Genomic DNA, 18628 nt, shown 5'->3' with positions numbered 1-18628 from the left:
CTCTTTACCGACAGAATTATTACAGACCAAAATATGTCGGTATATTCTTGTCGCTAATTGTTTGTAGCGGATATCCGACGGCTACGTCGACGGATTTTTCCATCAGAAATAGTAACGGATCACCGACTGAATATTTTTTGTAGCAGATTACCAACGAAATTTGTTTGCAACGGATTATCGACAGAACAATTTACTAACGGATTACCAACGAAATCTCGGAATGAGTCACTAACGGATTACCGACAAATTATTTTGTGACAGATTAGCAAAGGATTTTGACATTTTTAAAAAAAAAATTATAAATTCATGAAGAAATTAAAAATTAAAAAAAAAACTACATATTCAACACATAGTTTTTTAAACATACATCAAATCTATATTTTAAAACCAACAAATATAAAAGTAAATCCATAAATTTGAATCCATTACATCCATATTCGACATACATTAAATCCATAAATTTCAATCCATATTCGATATTTAAAAAGCATCAAATTAAAAAATCCATCTATAATTCTCTTGACCTCAACAACCAATGGAGAGTATCCTTCTTGATTAGCTCGTGGATTCCATACGTATCATTGAGAGTTGTTAGCTAGAGAGATATTTATCTATTGTCAAATACCATAAATGCCCTCCAATGTTGACCATAAAGGGGAATAAACAAGTAGCAATTATGATAATACGTAAAACAAATGTGATTTTAAGTACAATATTTCTCCACGTGAAGTTTGAATAAAAAATAGTTAATGATGATAAATAGCAACGTACTTTTATGAAATTCTTCATTATAGTTTCATACTTTCAAATAATCATAATAGAAACCATTTTCAGTTTTTTCATGATTATACAACATATTTTGTTTTTTACTCATAATAGCAATGTACTTTTGCCATAATTCCCAATTACAACTTATATGAAAGTAGATTGCTGCTTCGTAATGTATGATGCCATAATCGAGAACTTTGGTAAAATACGATTTCATGATTCAAGATTCCATTCCACTGAGCACTTGGTTGTCAATGAACGGAACTCAATTCCAATTCAATCAAAATCTTTCAGATTTCAAGATTCTAATCCAGGTTGTGTTTGGTTTCGAATGGACAGAATCCAATTCCATCAGAATAATGGAATGTGCAAGACTACTTTAATTCCAATTCCATCCATTCGATTTCCAATTCATTTTAGTGATTCTTGGTATGGGGAGTAATGAAGATGATTCAATTGAAGGACGGGAGAGAGAAGAGAAAAAGAAAGACCTCCTGATCTCTTTTTATGCTAATCATATCCAAATAAAAGCCAATAATAATAAGCACAAATATAATTATAATAATAATCAGAACATACTCATCATGGCCAATCATCAATCTCTTTTGGACGAAAGACCTCCTGATCTCTTCATTTGAACTCCTGGAAGTTGAAGGTTCCTCATCTGCATATGATATGAGTTAAGATTGAATGGAATAAGGTAATAAGCACAAGCTAAATGAATGAATCGTTATATCCATAATCACATTCAGTTGTCCAGATGCATTTTAACTTTTTATTTTATTTATCCATAGTTTCAACTCTACTCAATACATTGTTCAACTATTTTGCTTACTTTTGCTTACAACTATATATATAAAAAAAACATAAATTGAACATAACAAAAACCTAAACCCTTGTTGTAAACCATATTCATAAATAAAAGATCAACAAAATTTCTTCTCCAAAATCCATGGCGTTTTGCTAGCTCTATAAGCATCAAAATTATGGAAACCATACCAACAAAAAAATAACAAACATTTGGTGGGCAACATTTACAGTTGTTAACAAAAAAATAACTGAGACTTGGTTTGGGAGCAACATAAAAAGGAATTTGAGAGACTTATTATCATAGTTTTTCTTGCTCTATAATAAGGAAAATTACCAAAACCATACCTTACAAACAGCTAGTGTGCCACTTCAAAAGGTAGATAAGTCCTGATCTTCTTCCTCATGTGGTTGCAGAATATCTATCTATGCAAAGCACACAATGAGTGATTGAAAAGAAACAAAAAAGCTATCAACAAATTCAATGAGTTGATTGTGGATATGGATAAATATATCTGCAATCTCGAAAAGCTAAGCCACAAAATTTGACAAAATAAAAAATCCACCAATAAATTTCTAATCTTGGGTTCCAAGAAGATTATACGTGTAATTTGATGTCTGTTGCTAGTCCCGAGGAGATGAAGTCATTATCGGCTTATTCGAAATCTCGTGCTAAGAGAACAAACAAACATCATTTGAGTAATGTACATAAAGAATCTAATAGAAAAAAAAGTTAGGGTTTTTTTTTACCAAAACTTGGAGAGAAAAAAAGTGAAATCTGATCCAATGGTATGGTCCACCGGCTACAACAGCAATTTTAACGGTGGCAGTGGTGGCAGCGACAAAAGAGTGAGGCAATGTTGGTCGTCGTTCAGATAAATGGGAGAAATTTTACTTAGTGAAGGCCTAAAGGGGCAGTGGGTTGCAGGTCAGACCGGGAGGGAGAAGGCATGTCACGTCGATGAATTTGGAGGAGATGGAGGGCTTTGCTGCCGGCGCGGATGGCGGACGTGACGTTGTTGACGGAGGCAGTGGCCAGAGAAGAGGGAAAGTGAGAGTAAGGGAAAATCGGTAGACGACGTTCTTTTTTAGTTCAGTTCAGACTTGTTCAGAAACGCCCTTTTAACACTCGTATATTTACGATATTGCCCAAGCTATTTAAAAATTAAAAAAAAAAACAAATTTCGCTAACGGATTTCGGGCAGAATGAAAAATTAAATTGTTGATTTCTGTTGGTGAAGCGTAACGGACTACCAACAAAAATGTATAGTGTTGCTAAACCGTCGCAAAAGTCGTCACTAAAATCCATATAATTAAATTTTTTTAATTTGACGAAAATCCGCCGGTATTTCGTCTCTGTTTCCGACGGATTTTTTCCGTCGCTAAATTCTGTCCGTAATACCCTATTTTTTAGTAGTGGGCAGTATTCCAAACTGATAGATAAAGCATAATACACATCGGCTAATATTTTGATTGTTTGCGGCACACAATTTTGAAAAAACTTCTATAAAAGAATCGATTGATAACTCAAACCATATTATTAAACAATCAAGATGCATAATAACTAATACATGGATTTATTGTTCTGTCACGTTTTCACGCACATTATTTTACAATGAACAAAGAAAGTGATACCTTTTTTCTATGGATACACAATAGCACAACAGATTAATTAACATACATGATCCAATCAGTAATTAAGCACACACATTATTAGAATCCTCACAAATATATCCAATGCATGACACAGCTTTTATTACCTTCACGAACTAGTAATTTTCTGTCATCTTTTTCAGGAACAAGTAATTAAATGCCACGATATGTAACCTGAGTATCAAAATACCTAGTCAATAATTTCATTATTATATAATTGATGTTTTGATGAACTAGATGATACGTACCATGATGCATGTGGAATCATTGCTAGTCAACAATCGTGCCTTTGAGATTCAAATTTGGGCATTCGTAAGTAATTATAGTTACTATTGATGGGAAAGTGACGCCAATCTTTTTCAGCATCGGTAGATCTTCAAAATGGAGTGTGTCTAAATCTGGCATATAGTACATGCGTGTAAACAGAATCTGCAACTTCTCACATGACTTTATCTCGATGGTTTTAACAGAGTCCAGAAAAGAGGCAACATATTCAAGCATCGGGCAACTTTCCAATATAAGAGTAGAAAGAAATCTTAAACATGAGATTCCATCCAAACTCTTCAAACTAGTCGCACCAGTGATCGATAATGTCTCCAAAGTATGGGATGATTGAAAGATGCGCTCAATTTGCTTCACTTTTGGACATTCCCAGATTTTGAGAGTTTGTAACTTTGGAAATGAGAGGCCAATGCTCTCTAGTTCTGATAGTTCCCATAAATGCAACGTTTTTAAGCTTGGAAGTATACCTTGATCCGTTTGATCAAAGAGTGATACTATCTTGTCACAGTGTTTGATTTCAAGAACTTCCAAGTTCTTTGGTAGCCATGACGATTGAAATACGACTGAAAGCTTTGGACAACTTTCCAAATACAAACTCTTGAGACTATCAAAGCTCCCAGATGCCTGTTTCCCATTATATATACTTTCCAAACGACGATTATTCGAAATTCCAAGATTCTCTAGGAAAATTGGAGAATTGGAACTCTCATCTCCTTCCTTTTCGGTAAAAATGGTGATTGTTTCATCACACCTGTCGATCCAGCATCCCTTTACTTCCTTGAGCTTAGATACATCAAACTCAGATGGCAAACCATTGAACTTATTATCAATCAGAAAGACCATGTTGACTTTACAGATGATGTTTTCGATACCCTTTGGGAAATGGTTAAAACCTCGAATCTGCAACGACTTGTTTCCCTTGTATTGAGGAAACCCGCATGCTTGGAGGTAGACATCTCGAAAAACAAGTTCATGTCGTTGAAGATATCGATCTCCTATTTCACCTTCCACCATGTAAGGAACTGCACATAAATGGCTCTTCTCTTGCAAAGGGTTTTCCTTGAGAATTTCAAGAAACTGAGAACCACTAGTAAATATGGGAGCTTTGTCATCCTCGGACAACCGACAAATGCTGCATTGTTCTTGATTCGTTTCTTTTGATGAAGATTCTTCATGGCTGGTGTCATAATTGACATTTGGAAACTCGATGTGGTCAAGATGACTTAATTCAGACATCGCATCAGGTATTTTTGGGTTGGATCCCAAGAGATCTTTAAACTCGTCATCTTTAGAGGACTCCGCTATAGAACAACCTTGAAGTAGGAGCTTTTGAAGGGTGTGAGACCCAGTGAGGTTTGTCAAACGCTTGATGGATGATCCTGAAAGATTCAATACTTCAAGCTTACTTAATGGCTTCAAATCTAGTTCTGCGTCTGAGCATGAGCAACCAGCAAGAGAAAGACGAGTAAGGTTTGTGAATTTTGAAATGGAGGGAATCTGTTCGAGGGAAGTATTAGAGAGGTCAAGAATTTGAATGTTGCTCATATCCTTCATGAATTCAGCTCCATTAGGTTTCAAGGTGACACCAGAAAGATTTAACTCCTCAAGATTCGGCAAGGATACATTTAATTCAAAACTCTTCAAGGCTTTGCAGTTCTTTAGTAGGAGCTGACGGAGATGGCTTGGATTTGAAAGAGAAGGGAAGGACTCGATCTTTGTTTCAGAAAGATCGATCTTTTGAAGGCGAGTTTTTCCCTCAAAAGATTGATTTCCAATATCATCTAAACCAATACACCATGAGGCATCAAGAATCTCCAATTTTGTAGCAGATTCTAGCGAGGGTAAACGTTTTAAAGATGGACAACGTGATAGGTACAATTCACGAAGATTGGAAAGCCATGAGAGGGAAGGAAGATCTACAACATTAGTTTCTGAGAGGTTGAGGACTCGAAGATCTGTGAGTCGATCAAAGAATCCCTTCTCGAACTCTTTAAGATTCTTTGAACCTGAAACATCAAGTACCTCGAGGTCTCGAAGGGATTCGATGCATGGAAGTCTTTCTAACAGAGGGCAACTCTTAAGATAAAGAGAACGAGGGTCGGAAATGTTAGAAGGAAGACGATCAATTGCAGTTTCGGATAGGTCAAGAGTTTTGAGGGATCTTAAGCTTTGTAAAGATGAATCGTGGAACTCTTCGAATTCTATGGAACCAGAGAGATCAAGAGTTTGGAGACTGGTTAAGGAAGTTAGCCCTCGCAATCTGCCTAAACCTTTACATCCTCGACATAACAAATGAGTGAGTGATTCAATGTTTTTGAGCAATGGGGTTGTGGAAACCAAGGTATTAGAAAGATTAAGGCTTTGAAGATTCTTAAATTTCAAGAAGTTTTTATCGACAGTATCCAAAACGATATTACCCGAGAGGTCAACAACCAAAAGATGTTCGAGTTTTGAAAGGCTCTCAAGCTTTTTCAAACGCCGACAATCCTTAATGACTAACCAACGTAGTTCAAGAAGATTATAAAAGGCCTGAGGTAAATAACTGATTTGAAGTCCAGATAGATGAATACTTTGAAGATTCACCATGTTCTTGAAAAATATCGATTTTAACGACCTCAAAGACCTTCCACCAGAGATCTCAAGAACACGCAAAGCTTTTAAAGGGAGCTTGACATCTTGCAAAAACTCACAACCTCTAAGCACAAGAACACGAAGCTTCTCCATCATATCCAACGAATTTGGCAAAGATTTGATGGTGGGATTGAATAAAGCTAGAACTTGAAGTTCCTTTTCGGATTTAAGGAAGTTCATCATGACTTGATCACTAAAATGGGTCCCGTCTAATAATAAAGTCGAAAGATTCTGACCAACTTCCTTTGATGATGATTCTTTCTGTTCTTGATTCTTCACTTTCGTACGTGTCCTCCGAGGTGTTTTCAACATTCCATCTTCATGCGTGATTCGCCCAAAACCTTCTACATCAGAAGTAAACACAGTCGCCAAACCAAGATTTGCATTTTGGTCAACGTACTGATAGAGATCATCAACGTTTATAAGTGATTTGTCCATGAAAACATAATCACCCTCTAGCCCTTTGAGTACGCCATAATCCATAAGCTCCATTACAATCCCATGACCTTTGTTATACAAACTCGTCATGCTACCAAAACCCAAATACCCTTCCAAGATCCAGTAAGTTATCAGCTCATTGTAGTGAACACTTGCTGAATCACGAAAGAAATGGTGACCACTCCACCATAGATCTTTCAAAATACTAATGGGCAACACATCATGCTTCATGCACAATAACTTGTTTACACTGTATTCGCGAGATGTTTCTTCCAACTCCTTTTCAAGAATAGACATTCTAGATTCATCTACACCAAAGTAATTCAAGGATTTTGCTATCATAATAACTGTACCAGGAAAACCGTCACTTTTTTCTATCAATGTTTTTCCTAGATTTAGGATTCTTTCCTTTTTCCTCAATTGAGCATCAAGTTTTCCTATCAATAAAGCATCAGACTCTTCTTTAGGGAAAGCTTCAACCTCAATAGCATCAGAAATATCTTCATGTTCCCTCTTTAATCTTGATATTAAAAGAGTTTTGAAGTTTTCATTAGGAAACATTTCATTCCATAGTGACCAAAATTTTGTTTCATTCGAATCATGTTCAGTTTCGTGATCTAGGTGAACATCATCTAGAATTAGAAGAATTTCCTTTTCTTCAAGTTTCTTCTTTATCTCTTTAATCAAAGTTTCTGAGTCTTGAACCTTATCATCATTGTCCTTTAGTTCCTTATTTTCATCCCCATCCTCCCACTCCTCATAAGTAGTAGGAAGTAAGCATAACTGTTGAGCAATACTTTTGGAGAGAGACTCTTTCGTATACTCTTTGCACATAAACACCCAAAGTGTGACATGGACAATTTTCATCCTGGTGGCAAGCTCACTTACTCTCTTTGCCATCCATGTTTTCCCAACTCCTGGAGGCCCAAACAGATTTACTTTCTTGTGATCTTTTATGCTTGCACATATTTTGCTCACATGCTGAATTGAACTGAGCACCTTTTCCTTGCCACTATTATTCTACAATTATAATGAATATAAAATAAATTTAGTACTTTAGGAATGTAATCAAAAGTGATCAAGTTATATGATGGTCATTTAAAACCCATGTACTAGATGATGGCATTATTCTTTCAATTGACACATAAAGGTGTTTAGTATAATCCATCAACTTTAATAAAATTGTGGATACTATTTTCTCCCTTTTGCACAATTTTTAAAAAACACAAAGGGTGGTTTTAGAGCGTGATCAATAGAAGACCATATATCCCTAATTTCTAGACTTTTGACTAAAAGAGATTAGTTAGAAAAGAATTTATATATACATTGTCGTTTTGAATTTATTTACCAAACAAAATAAACCCTACCAAATATATACGATGGCGAAAATGCCTATTTGTGTTCCCTTTAATTGTCACACACTAAAACTCTTACCTTGTATCTAGGATAACTTCATGTTAAGAAAATCTCTACGTGATTTTTCTCCTCATAGAGATGGGAAAAGTATTTAGTTGTAGTAGTGAAAGCACTATATTTTTTTAATTATTTTAACTCGATTCAATCGATTTGGAAGAGAAGGGAGATGGGAAATAACCATCCATGGCACTAAAATTTTAATGAATCCACCTCCACATAGAATTGTTAACTATTTGAAAACATGTTATATAGATTGTTATAGGATGTGTGGATTCCTAATTTTTTTTCTCCAAATGCGGTATTGGGTAGATAAGACTGCACTCCGGTATATATAAGGGAAAATGACTCTTGAGGGTAATTAACTTTTGCGTTTGTACTCATTTGCGTTTGTACTTATATTGAATACAAAAAAGGGAGCAAATGAGTACAAACGCAAAAGTTAATTACCCTCAAGAGTCATTTTCCCTTATATATACCCGAGTGGAGTCTTATCTACCCAAGACCGCATTTGGAGAAAAAAAAATTAGGAATCCACACATCCTATAACAATCTATATTACATGTTTTCAAATAGTTAACAATTCTATGTGGAGGTGGATTCATTAAAATTTTAGCTTTTATATATATATACATATATATATATATATATATATATATATATATATATATATATACACATAAGCTAAGTTCAAGTATTCTAACTAATTATTGTGCGGATATCATATACTATGAGAATTACTAAGATAATAAGTTGTTTAACAATGTAAATACATTCAACCTTACAAAAATATCGTCATTTTTATGCATTCTCGCTAACTATTATTTATTTTTGTTTTCACATACAGTTTTTCACTCATTTTCATTCTGACAAAATACGACCCAATAAACATTCTGACAGAATTGAGAATAATAATAATAATTGTATAATAATCTTATAGACGATTTAATTAGTGAGAATGTGTGTAAATGACAATATTTATGTAAGATTTAACGTATTTATATTATCAAACAACATATTTTCTTTATCATTCTCATAGCATATGATATTCGTACAATAATTAGTTAAAATAGAATAACCTAAGCTATATATATATATATATATATATATATATATATATATATATATATATATATATATATATATATATATATATATATATATATATATCTCAAAGCTCACATGTTTTGACCAAAAAAGTTTGGAGTAACACTGATGGTACAAAATTTTTATTTTCTTGCGAGGTTTGCCCAGTGTGGTTTGAACTTTTTCGTAAAAACGATTTTGCTTTCATTATTTAATTTTCAATTTTTTATTTTATTATCAGCTATTAAAAAACAATTAAAAATGAAACAAAAATAAAATACCCCTCTTTCTCTCTCTCTCTCACCAAAGCTTCAATGGCATGTGAAAAAATTATACATATGAAAAATCGATGTTCTCTTTCTAGCTTTAATCAACAGCTTCAATCAGAGCTCTAATGATTGCTAATGGGTTTGTTATCAATACTTTTGGGGTTTCTTATTCTAAAGTCGAAATCAAATCTAATGAAGGGTTTCTTGTTCTAAAGTCAAAATCAAGAGCTGAAGAACGTACACACTCACATTCATGAACCCCATATCTGATGAGCACACACACGCACAAAAATCTCTTTCTCAAAAGAAAACCCATAAATCCAATCTATAATCGATTTATGTATGTGTGTATGTATAGGTTTCCTTCTTGAAATCGATTTATGTATGTTCATCCCTAAAGTTCGTCGGATATCCCAGAAGATCTAAATCAAAAAGCTCTACTTGCCTCTCTGAAACTGAAATCGAAGCCAACACCCACTTATCATCCTTCATATCCACTTCTCCTCTTACTCTGAACCCACAGAGAATGAATCGATGTCGCCATTGAAGAACTTCAAGTGGGATTTTCAGAGGATTTTTTTGCTATTGCAGGTTGGTTCTTGAGAGATCGACGGTAGTTAAACAGTGATTTGAAGCTCTCTCGAGTAAGATTCGTACACCCTTCTCGTTTCTATAATCATTGACTATATATGAAAATCAAAACCTCTGATCACTTCAGATTCAGTAAATGAAATATTTTTAGTCTTTATAGCTTTGAAGTTTTTCTGATTTGGGTTTTGTTGGAATTTTTTATTCGTCGATCATGATCTGGAATATGGGGTTTAGATTTAAATATTGATCGTTTTTTTATTTATCTTTCGTTTTAATTTGGTGAAGCAAATGTAATAACTGTTGTAATGGAGTTGAATCTCAAAGAAGATGGAGATGAGTTTCGAAGTTGTTGTGCATATGAGGAGGAACTCGATGTGGAAGAGATTACGAAAAAATGTTTAAAATATTGCAGTGATGACGCTTTCTTGATGAATTTTTTGTACGAATTTTCTTCAAGGGTTCCTCGATTTCAAACTTTGATAACAATGGCTTCAATATCTTGTTAGGGTTGTAATGGAGAGAGAGAGAGAGAGAGAGAGAGAGTGAGAGAGAGAGAGAAGGGGGGGGGGAGGAAAGGGGGAGGGTATTTTATTTTTGTTTTATTTTTAATTGTTTTTCTAATGTAGTAACAAAAAAAATGGAAAATTAAATATTAAAGAAAAACTCGTCTTACAAAAAATTGAAACCAAATTAAACCAAGCTCGTAAGAAAATGAAACTTTTGGACCACTAATACTAGTCCAAACATTTTTGGCCCAAACATTTTAGTTTTGACATCCTACATAGACTATTCTTGCAAATTTGTCTAAAATATATAATATTTCATTTTTTTATAACAAGAAAGAAAGGTAAATTTAATATTAAATAATCAATACAACAATCTAAAACAAAATAAATTACAACCTATTACCTATTATCAAGGTTGTAAAAATCGTTTGACGCTAGCTAGTCAGTGGACTATGGTTAAGGGATTAATCGGCTAGGCGGAGATTAATCGGAGGATTAGTCGGGGACCATTAATTGCTAATTTGTTGAATATAAAAAAAAAAAATTAAATGACTAATATTATATAAAAGTTCATAAATACCCCTAATATCATAACGAAATAGGTTATTATGATTAATAAAAGAGTAATCATACTTTAAATAGTTTCTATTGAGATATAACTTCTTCAAAGTGTTAAAATTTCATCAAGTTCCACAGCTTCACTCATTGTGTATGAATGAATTAATCGTTAGGCGCCCTCTAATCGGTCGAGTATCGCCTAGGGATTAATCGAAGATTAATTAGGACCTAGTCGGGATTTTTACAACACTGTCTATTACCAAAACCTAAAATAAATATTTTTCTATAACTTAACTTATTTTTTAATATAATTTTCATTTTTATTTAATATATATATATATATATATATATATATATATATAAACACTTTTTTTAATAAATTTATTATCAAAATCATTTCTTGATTAGTCTCAGGGTAATGTTATAAAAACCATCAAATTTTTAGGGTTTTATCGGTCTTGCCTAAAGTTGAACTTTATGTCTGTTTTTACCTTAACATTTTCGATTTACCTTTTTACCGGTGATAACAGGTTTTTCAGGTTATCATTATATTAAATTCGCAAAAAAAAAATCCTTAAGTTTACCATTTTTTTGTGTTTTTACCCTTAAATTTATAATTTTTTTTACACTTTTACCCTAAGTATATTTTTTTTTTCATAATATACATATTCATATGATTTTTCTGCTTGAATACATATAATATGAAAAAAAAATACATAGGGTAAAAGTGTAAAAAAAATTATAAACTGAAGGGTAAAAACGTAAAAAAACTGTAAAGTTAAGAGTTTTTTTTACGAAGTTAATATAATGGTAACCTGTTATCACCAGTAAAAGGGTAAAATCGAACATTTTTTGGAAAATGATAGGGTAAAAACGGATATAAAATTCAACTTTAGGCAAAACCGACAAAACCCTGAAAACTTAACGGTTTTTATGACATTAGCCCTTAGTCTCATTTCCGTAGTTTCTTTCTCTTTTAAAAAATATGTTTTCCTTGTAAAGTTTTATCTTTCTATTTCAATGAACAGTAAACATCACGTTGGATAGACATACATTTTCGTTGGATAGACATACATTTTTCTTAACTGAAAAATCAAAAATTGATTATAATTTGTCATGTTTGGGTTTATCATGAAAATATAGGATCGGATAAATATTTTTAATTCGATTATGCAATTAGATAAAGAAAAATAGTTTTATCTAATTTCTCTTATGCAATTAAAAAGAATCTAAAATAAAGAAAAATAGTTTTATCTAATTTCTCTTAACAAAAAAATAATATAATATCTAAGAAGTCAAAAACAAAAAAATAAATAACGAAAATAAAAGCCTGTTCTGTCTTATGTTCAACAAAACAAGAAGTTGGATTTTGTAATATGATCGTAAGTTACACAATATTAAATATTATCATAACTTATAAATTTGTATATGCCCTAAATCGACATTAGTTGTTTTCCAATCTGTTTACAAACATTTTATATAAAATTAATTATAATTAACGTATATAACTAATATTACCATAAGAAAAAATAATGGCCTATAATTGATATTTCATTTTTATAAGAAACTTAAACAAACCTACTTATTATTAAACTTTTCAATAATCATTTTAAAAAATTTAAGAGTACATGTTTGCTTATTTTTCTTCAATAAAGTTATATTAAAATTAGGTACCAATAATATGTATTATTGAGATAATTTTGAAAGTATTAAATGTTGATGATTTTAGTGTCATCGATATATTTATTGTAATTGGGATGTTATTCAGCTCAAGTTGAGTTCGGTTCGATTATATTTGGAGATAAGAGATATAGATGCATTTTCAGACAACTACTTAGGACTTGAGAACGTGGGGGTTTAAGGGTACATCCCCTACTTGGGTTGCAAGGCGCATTGAACATTCGGAATTTTCCTACCAAAAACCTAAGAAATACGCCTTATCCAAATTGCGGTCATTTCACCTTTAAAAACGGTCATCGTTTTTATATTAAATCAAGGTGTTGGCGTAGAGAAAGATAGAGACCATTGGAAAATAAGTTCTTATTCAATCTACAAGATTTGTCTTAACATAACACAAACAAAGCAATGTATTTTGAGTTAGGATCTTAAATTTTGCGTAAAATTTGGATTTGTTTTTTCTTTCGTATCCCAAATCGGATTTCATGATACTCCAACACAATATTCAAAAATTACATAGTATTTTGGAAAGTGTATTACGTATATGATCTTTAATTATCAAAGTGTTTTCATGGATATTTGAAACCCAAAATATAATGTTAACTTTGCGTATAAATCAATAGGATACATGGTTAAAGATTTTTAGTTAATTAAGTTGAGATATTAAAAACAAGGCATGTAAGTGGATTCTTTTCTGTTTTTTTTTTCTTTTTGTTGATGAGAAATGTGTAAATAATATATTGCAAGTAACTATGCACAATAAAGTACTATATAAAATATACGAAACATAGTAAAGTAGCCAAAGTGTAAGAAAAACCTGAGAATTTAGGTCTTCCATTTTGACGTGAATATCCAACGTACAAATCTATAAATTAAAGGAATTGTTAGATAAACCTCAAAAAATAAAACAAGGGCTACAAATTCATGTCAAATTTGCGGCAAATCCTCTAAATAAATGTTTGGGGATTACCACTGATGGATTATAAGAAATGTTCAATAGATTTATGAGAAAATATATGAAATATTAGAAACACAGTTTGATTTTTGAGAGGGAATAACCTGGGAATTCGATGGTTTTTATTTTTGGTGATTTGGATATTTGTTGTGGGGGGTATTTATAGTGCTCACGCAAGGCGTCAACAAGAAAATTTTAGTGACGAGTATATATCAAGTGTTGGGGAATAACTTCTTTGCTTCCCGGTAAAAAAGGAGAAGTGAACGGAATAAAGTTATATCTATGCATCAATAGACAATAAATAGACACTAGTTGTACTCTATGCTTCAAACATTTGTACCAAATACACTTATTTTATGAAATATGGAAAAAAAACAAAGAATTTTGTGAGGATAACTTCAAATATAGGTAAATTAGATGGACACTAGTTGTACTATATGCTTCAAACATTTGTACCATATACACTTAGTTTATGAAATATGGAAAACACAAAGAATTTTGTAAGCATAACTTCAAATATAGGTAAATTAAGAGCATATTTCTATGTAAGTTTGATCGTGAGAGTTTTACTATATATGGTTGATTTGTAAGACATTATGGGTGGATCTACTGTAACATCTGGACTTTCAGGTATACTGCTTATTTATATATTTCTGAGGACTATTGAGCAACCGTACGAGTTGGTGCTACAACTTGTCGAGTAGAGTCGTGTTGTGTCACATGGGATTAATGATCTACTCGACGAGTCAAAGAGTCGACTCGCCGAGTAGACGATGTGAAGTGAAAACCTAAATCCCAGGGTTTAGGGCCTACTTAAGGGCACTTATAGCCTCATTTGTGGCTCATCAATTGCTTACCTTCACTGAGAGAAACCCTAATTGCCCTTTGAGCTAATAGAGAGAGTGTTGAACTAATATTGAGTATCTTGGTGCATCTTTGGAAAAGAAGAGAAAGATTTTGTAACGCCCGTGTTTCTGGGCTAAACATTAATATAGTGATGTAACAGTCAGGTCAACCATTGTAACTTATTTTGAAGTAATAAAGATAAATTATTTTAGTAATACGTGAATTATGTGAATTTATGTGCTTATTACTTGTTTATAATGATATAATAAATAAATGATAAAAATAAAGTGTTAGATAAACCCAATATCGATGAAGAAAGTTGTATTGTTCGTGACAAGGATTCCGAAATATAAAGAACGCCGAAGTCCGAATTATAACGAAGAAATTATGACCTATCGAATTTTCACGACAAAACCGATACGACACTGTGTGATGTAAATAGTGAATTTACGATATAGGACTTTTTGGCCTTAGTAATCTAAACCAAAGTTGTAGTATACGTTAAACCGAGAGCATGCATAAAAAGAACACCCAAATCTGACTTCGTATGAGAAAGTTAGTAATCGAGTGGTTTTTAGCCTACGCGACCTAAATGAGAATTGAAGATCTCATTAATAGAAAATCAACGGTAAAAATACAGACGAAAACGGAGTCCATATGTAGAAGTTATAATTTCACGCGAACATTTAACAATATAATCTCATCGTACTGTTAAATTTAAGATCGGTCGAGAATTAGCCGACGGAGTCAAAATGAAAGTTGTAGATCTTATTTTTACATACGCGTGGATATAACAAACGTAAAAAACAGAGCTCGTATGTGAAAGTTACGGATTTTAGAAGTCTGAAGTATACTCTGCAAAAATGGATGACGTGGCACTATCTTGGCCATTTATTTTATGATAGGATTAAGCAGATAAAATATTAATATATTCTTAATTTTCCATTTTTAGGTTTAAGTTTTTCAGTACAAATTAAGTCGTAGTTTGTTAAGTTGTCCTATTTATGATATTGGTTAAGTGATTGACGAAACCAAATGTATTAACGTGATTTTGCAATTGCGTTATATTGACTCGTTGAATAATCTCAAGTTTATTAGTTTTTGACATTTTTTTACCATGGTTACTCGTATGCTAATTTTATAAAAGTAGGTATCCTTATGTTCACGGATCAAAGTAGAACAGTCATATTTAAGATCTTTAATCTTGACATCTTGTGGCCAAGCTTAAGACCGCCATGCATTAATGATGTTCTCTCATCTTGTACGGGAGAAAAACATTGAAGTGGGTGGGGTGTGACAAGGTGGATACACAAAAAAGGAGTCGGGAGATATCCCAAAATCGACCTTGCAATCAGAGTTCAGCGGTGGATTACTATATAGCACGGGGTAGTACGGGCTATCCTTCAAATTTTATTGTCAAATGTAAATTTAAAAGAAATTTGTCAAAACTATCACAAATCTGTCACGAATCCATTGGTAATCCATAACAAAGTCTAATGATTGTGAATTTTGTGTAAATTCGTCGGTTTATTGGCTATTTTGTGACGAAAACTACATTCACAAATGAGTTTTTTCTAGTAATGCGACCCCTAGAAAATTTGTGCAACATCTGATTTTTCTTTCTAGATCCGCTGCTATCGAAATTGTCCTTAACTCCTAAGTTACCACCTTGTTTTTATCCTTTACAGCTGCGATGGGTTAATGATGATCGTGTTGAACCATAAAATGTTTTGGAAAATGAAGTTTAGTGTACTATTGTGGTTGGGGTTGTGTGGGGTTCCAAGTGGCAAACAAGAAAAAAAATATGTGGAAAAGATCATAATAGGGAAATAGAAAGGTTACCCCTGCTACGCGGGGGCCAAAAGCTTTCAATATTGTTTCTGAATTGATAAATATGACAGACGTAGAAAGTGCAAGGATGACAAGTTCGGGCTTTGCCCCGAACCATTTTGTTCATGTTTTTATGAATAAATGTAAAAGTTTTGACTGCAAGGACCAGAAGTGTCAAAATGGCTAAAGAATTAAAGCGGTAGGAATTAGCAAGTTTTTAGAAAAAATGGATCAAAGTTGTCGAACCGTTAAAGTTTTGTGGCCAGCCTTTAAATGTTAAAAGGTTCCTAAATAGAAAAGGGATCAAAGTTATGAAACCGTTAAAGTTTTGTGGCCAAACTTTAAATATTAAAAGGTTCCTAAAAAATGTAAAAATATCGATTATAAGGACCAAAAGTGTCAAAATGGCTAAAAAATGAGGACCAAAGTTGTCAAACCGTTAAAGTTTTGTGGCCAAACTTTAAATATTAAAATGTTCCTAAATAGAAAAGGGATCAAAGTTGTCAAATCGTTAAAGTTTTGTAGCCAAACTTTAAATATTAAAAGGTTCCTAAAAAATATAAAATATCGATTACAAGGACCAAAAGTGTCAAAATGGCTACAAAATAAGGACCACAGTTGTCAAACCGTTAAAGTTGTCAAGCCATTAAAGTTTTGTGGCCAAACTTTAAATATTAAAAGGTTCCTAAATAGAAAAAAGGATCAAAGTTGTCAAACCGTTAAAGTTTTGTGGCCAAACTTTAAATATTAAAAGGTTCCTAAAAAATGTAAAAATATCGATTACAAGGACCAAAAGTGTCAAAATAGCTAAAAAATGAGGACCAAAGGTGCCAAAGTACAGGGACCAATTCTGCCAAAAAATCGAACCGTTAAAGTTTTGTGGCCAAACTTTAAATATTAAAAGGTTCCTAAATAGAAAGGGATCAAAGTTGTCAAACCGTTAAAGTTTTGTGGCCAAGCTTTAAATATTAAAAGGTTCCTAAAAAATATAAAAATATCGATTATAAGGACCAAAAGTGTCAAAATGGCTAAAAAATGAGGATCAAAGTTGTCAAACCGTTAAAGTTTTATGGCTAAACTTTAAATATTAAAAGGTTCCTAAATAGAAAAGGGATCAAAGTTGTCAAACCGTTAAAGTTTTTGTGACCAAACTTTAAATATTAAAAGGTTCCAAAAAAATGTAAAAATATCGATTACAAGGACCAAAAGTGTCAAAATTGCTAAAAAATGAGGACCAAAGTTGTCAAACCGTTAAAGTTTTGTGGCCAAACTTTAAATATTAAAAGGTTCGTAAATAGAAAAAGGGATCAAAGTTGTTAAACCGTTAAAGTTTTGTGGCCACTTTAAATATTAAAAGGTTCCTAAAAAATATAACAACATCAATTACAAGGACCAAAAGTGTTAAAATTGCTAAAAAAAATAGGACCAAAGTTGCCAAAATACAGGGACCAATTCTGCCAAAAAAACAATATAAAGTCCAGTGACTAAAATAGACAAAAATTATGGAAGTTTACTATTCATAAGAAACAATTTTCATAATATATATATATATATATATATATATATATATATAAGAATAATAATAATAATAATAATAATAATAATAATAATAATAATAATAATAATAATAATAATAATAATTCATAGTAAATTTTAGACTAAAACTAGTGGTAATAATATTAGGTTTTGTCGAAGGAAATTATTTTTAAGAATCAAAGCGCTGTCTGAGTTCGGAATCACCATTTTTTAGGTGAGTGCATAGTCACTTTCATTTTACACATAGATACGAAGTATTTTATATAAATTACGTGTTATGCGTGCATATTATCTTTATGCTTGCTATTTATCTTGGATGAACGATTTTTATATATGTTTTAAATAATTTAAACTGTTGTCACAACTAGAAATTTTTGTGCCTTGTAACTACAACACTTAAGCCAAATTATGAATCAAAGACATGAGAGCATGTATGATGCATACTCTATAACAACAGAATTTCAATCAAACACCTCATACAAGCATTTCAAGTAGTCAATAAGCAATTGGAAACCCCAGAAGTTCTTGTTTAAGTCCATTTTGGACTAGGACTTCCTTATTGGGCCCAATGGACCAATAAGCTTCCAATTTGACCATATTGGGCTTATAACTTTTAAATGAACTCTAATTGGACCCACTTCCATTTATTTCAATATTTTGGGCCATATTGGGCCTAGAATAAAATAAATTAATTAAGTGAACTATATTGGGCCATAATTAACCCAATTTAGCCCTAATAGGTCATAAAAATCTCATTTATATTTATTAGGACCAAAAATCAC

At 32.2% G+C, this 18628-nt stretch overlaps 1 protein-coding gene and 1 long non-coding RNA gene across 3 annotated transcripts; both read right to left on the bottom strand.

The window, feature by feature from the left end:
• Window positions 1-393: 393 nt before the first annotated feature.
• LOC111876950 (uncharacterized) lies at window positions 394-2755 on the bottom strand. Of its 2 annotated transcripts, XR_002845151.2 has the most exons (5): window positions 2326-2755; window positions 2180-2247; window positions 1924-1997; window positions 1348-1432; window positions 394-595 (listed from the first exon to the last, which is right to left on the bottom strand). It is a non-coding gene; the product is annotated as an uncharacterized LOC111876950 (long non-coding RNA). The 2 variants fall into 2 exon arrangements; XR_006184433.2 differs by lacking the exon at window positions 394-595 and having other exon boundaries at window positions 772-1432.
• A 322-nt stretch (window positions 2756-3077) lies between these two features.
• On the bottom strand, window positions 3078-13766 carry LOC111876949 (putative disease resistance protein At4g19050). Its single transcript, XM_023873502.3, has 4 exons — window positions 13739-13766; window positions 13497-13544; window positions 3477-7599; window positions 3078-3402 (listed from the first exon to the last, which is right to left on the bottom strand). Exons 2-3 carry the CDS (start codon window positions 13515-13517, stop codon window positions 3499-3501), a joined length of 4122 nt encoding a protein of 1373 aa, XP_023729270.2. The 5' UTR covers window positions 13518-13544; window positions 13739-13766; the 3' UTR covers window positions 3078-3402; window positions 3477-3498.
• Between the last annotated feature and the right edge of the window lie 4862 nt (window positions 13767-18628).

Source organism: Lactuca sativa, chromosome 1 (genome assembly GCF_002870075.4).
Source record: "Lactuca sativa cultivar Salinas chromosome 1, Lsat_Salinas_v11, whole genome shotgun sequence".
NCBI classification, from domain to species: Eukaryota; Viridiplantae; Streptophyta; class Magnoliopsida; order Asterales; family Asteraceae; genus Lactuca; species Lactuca sativa.
This window is presented reverse-complemented; position numbering and strand designations above follow the sequence as displayed.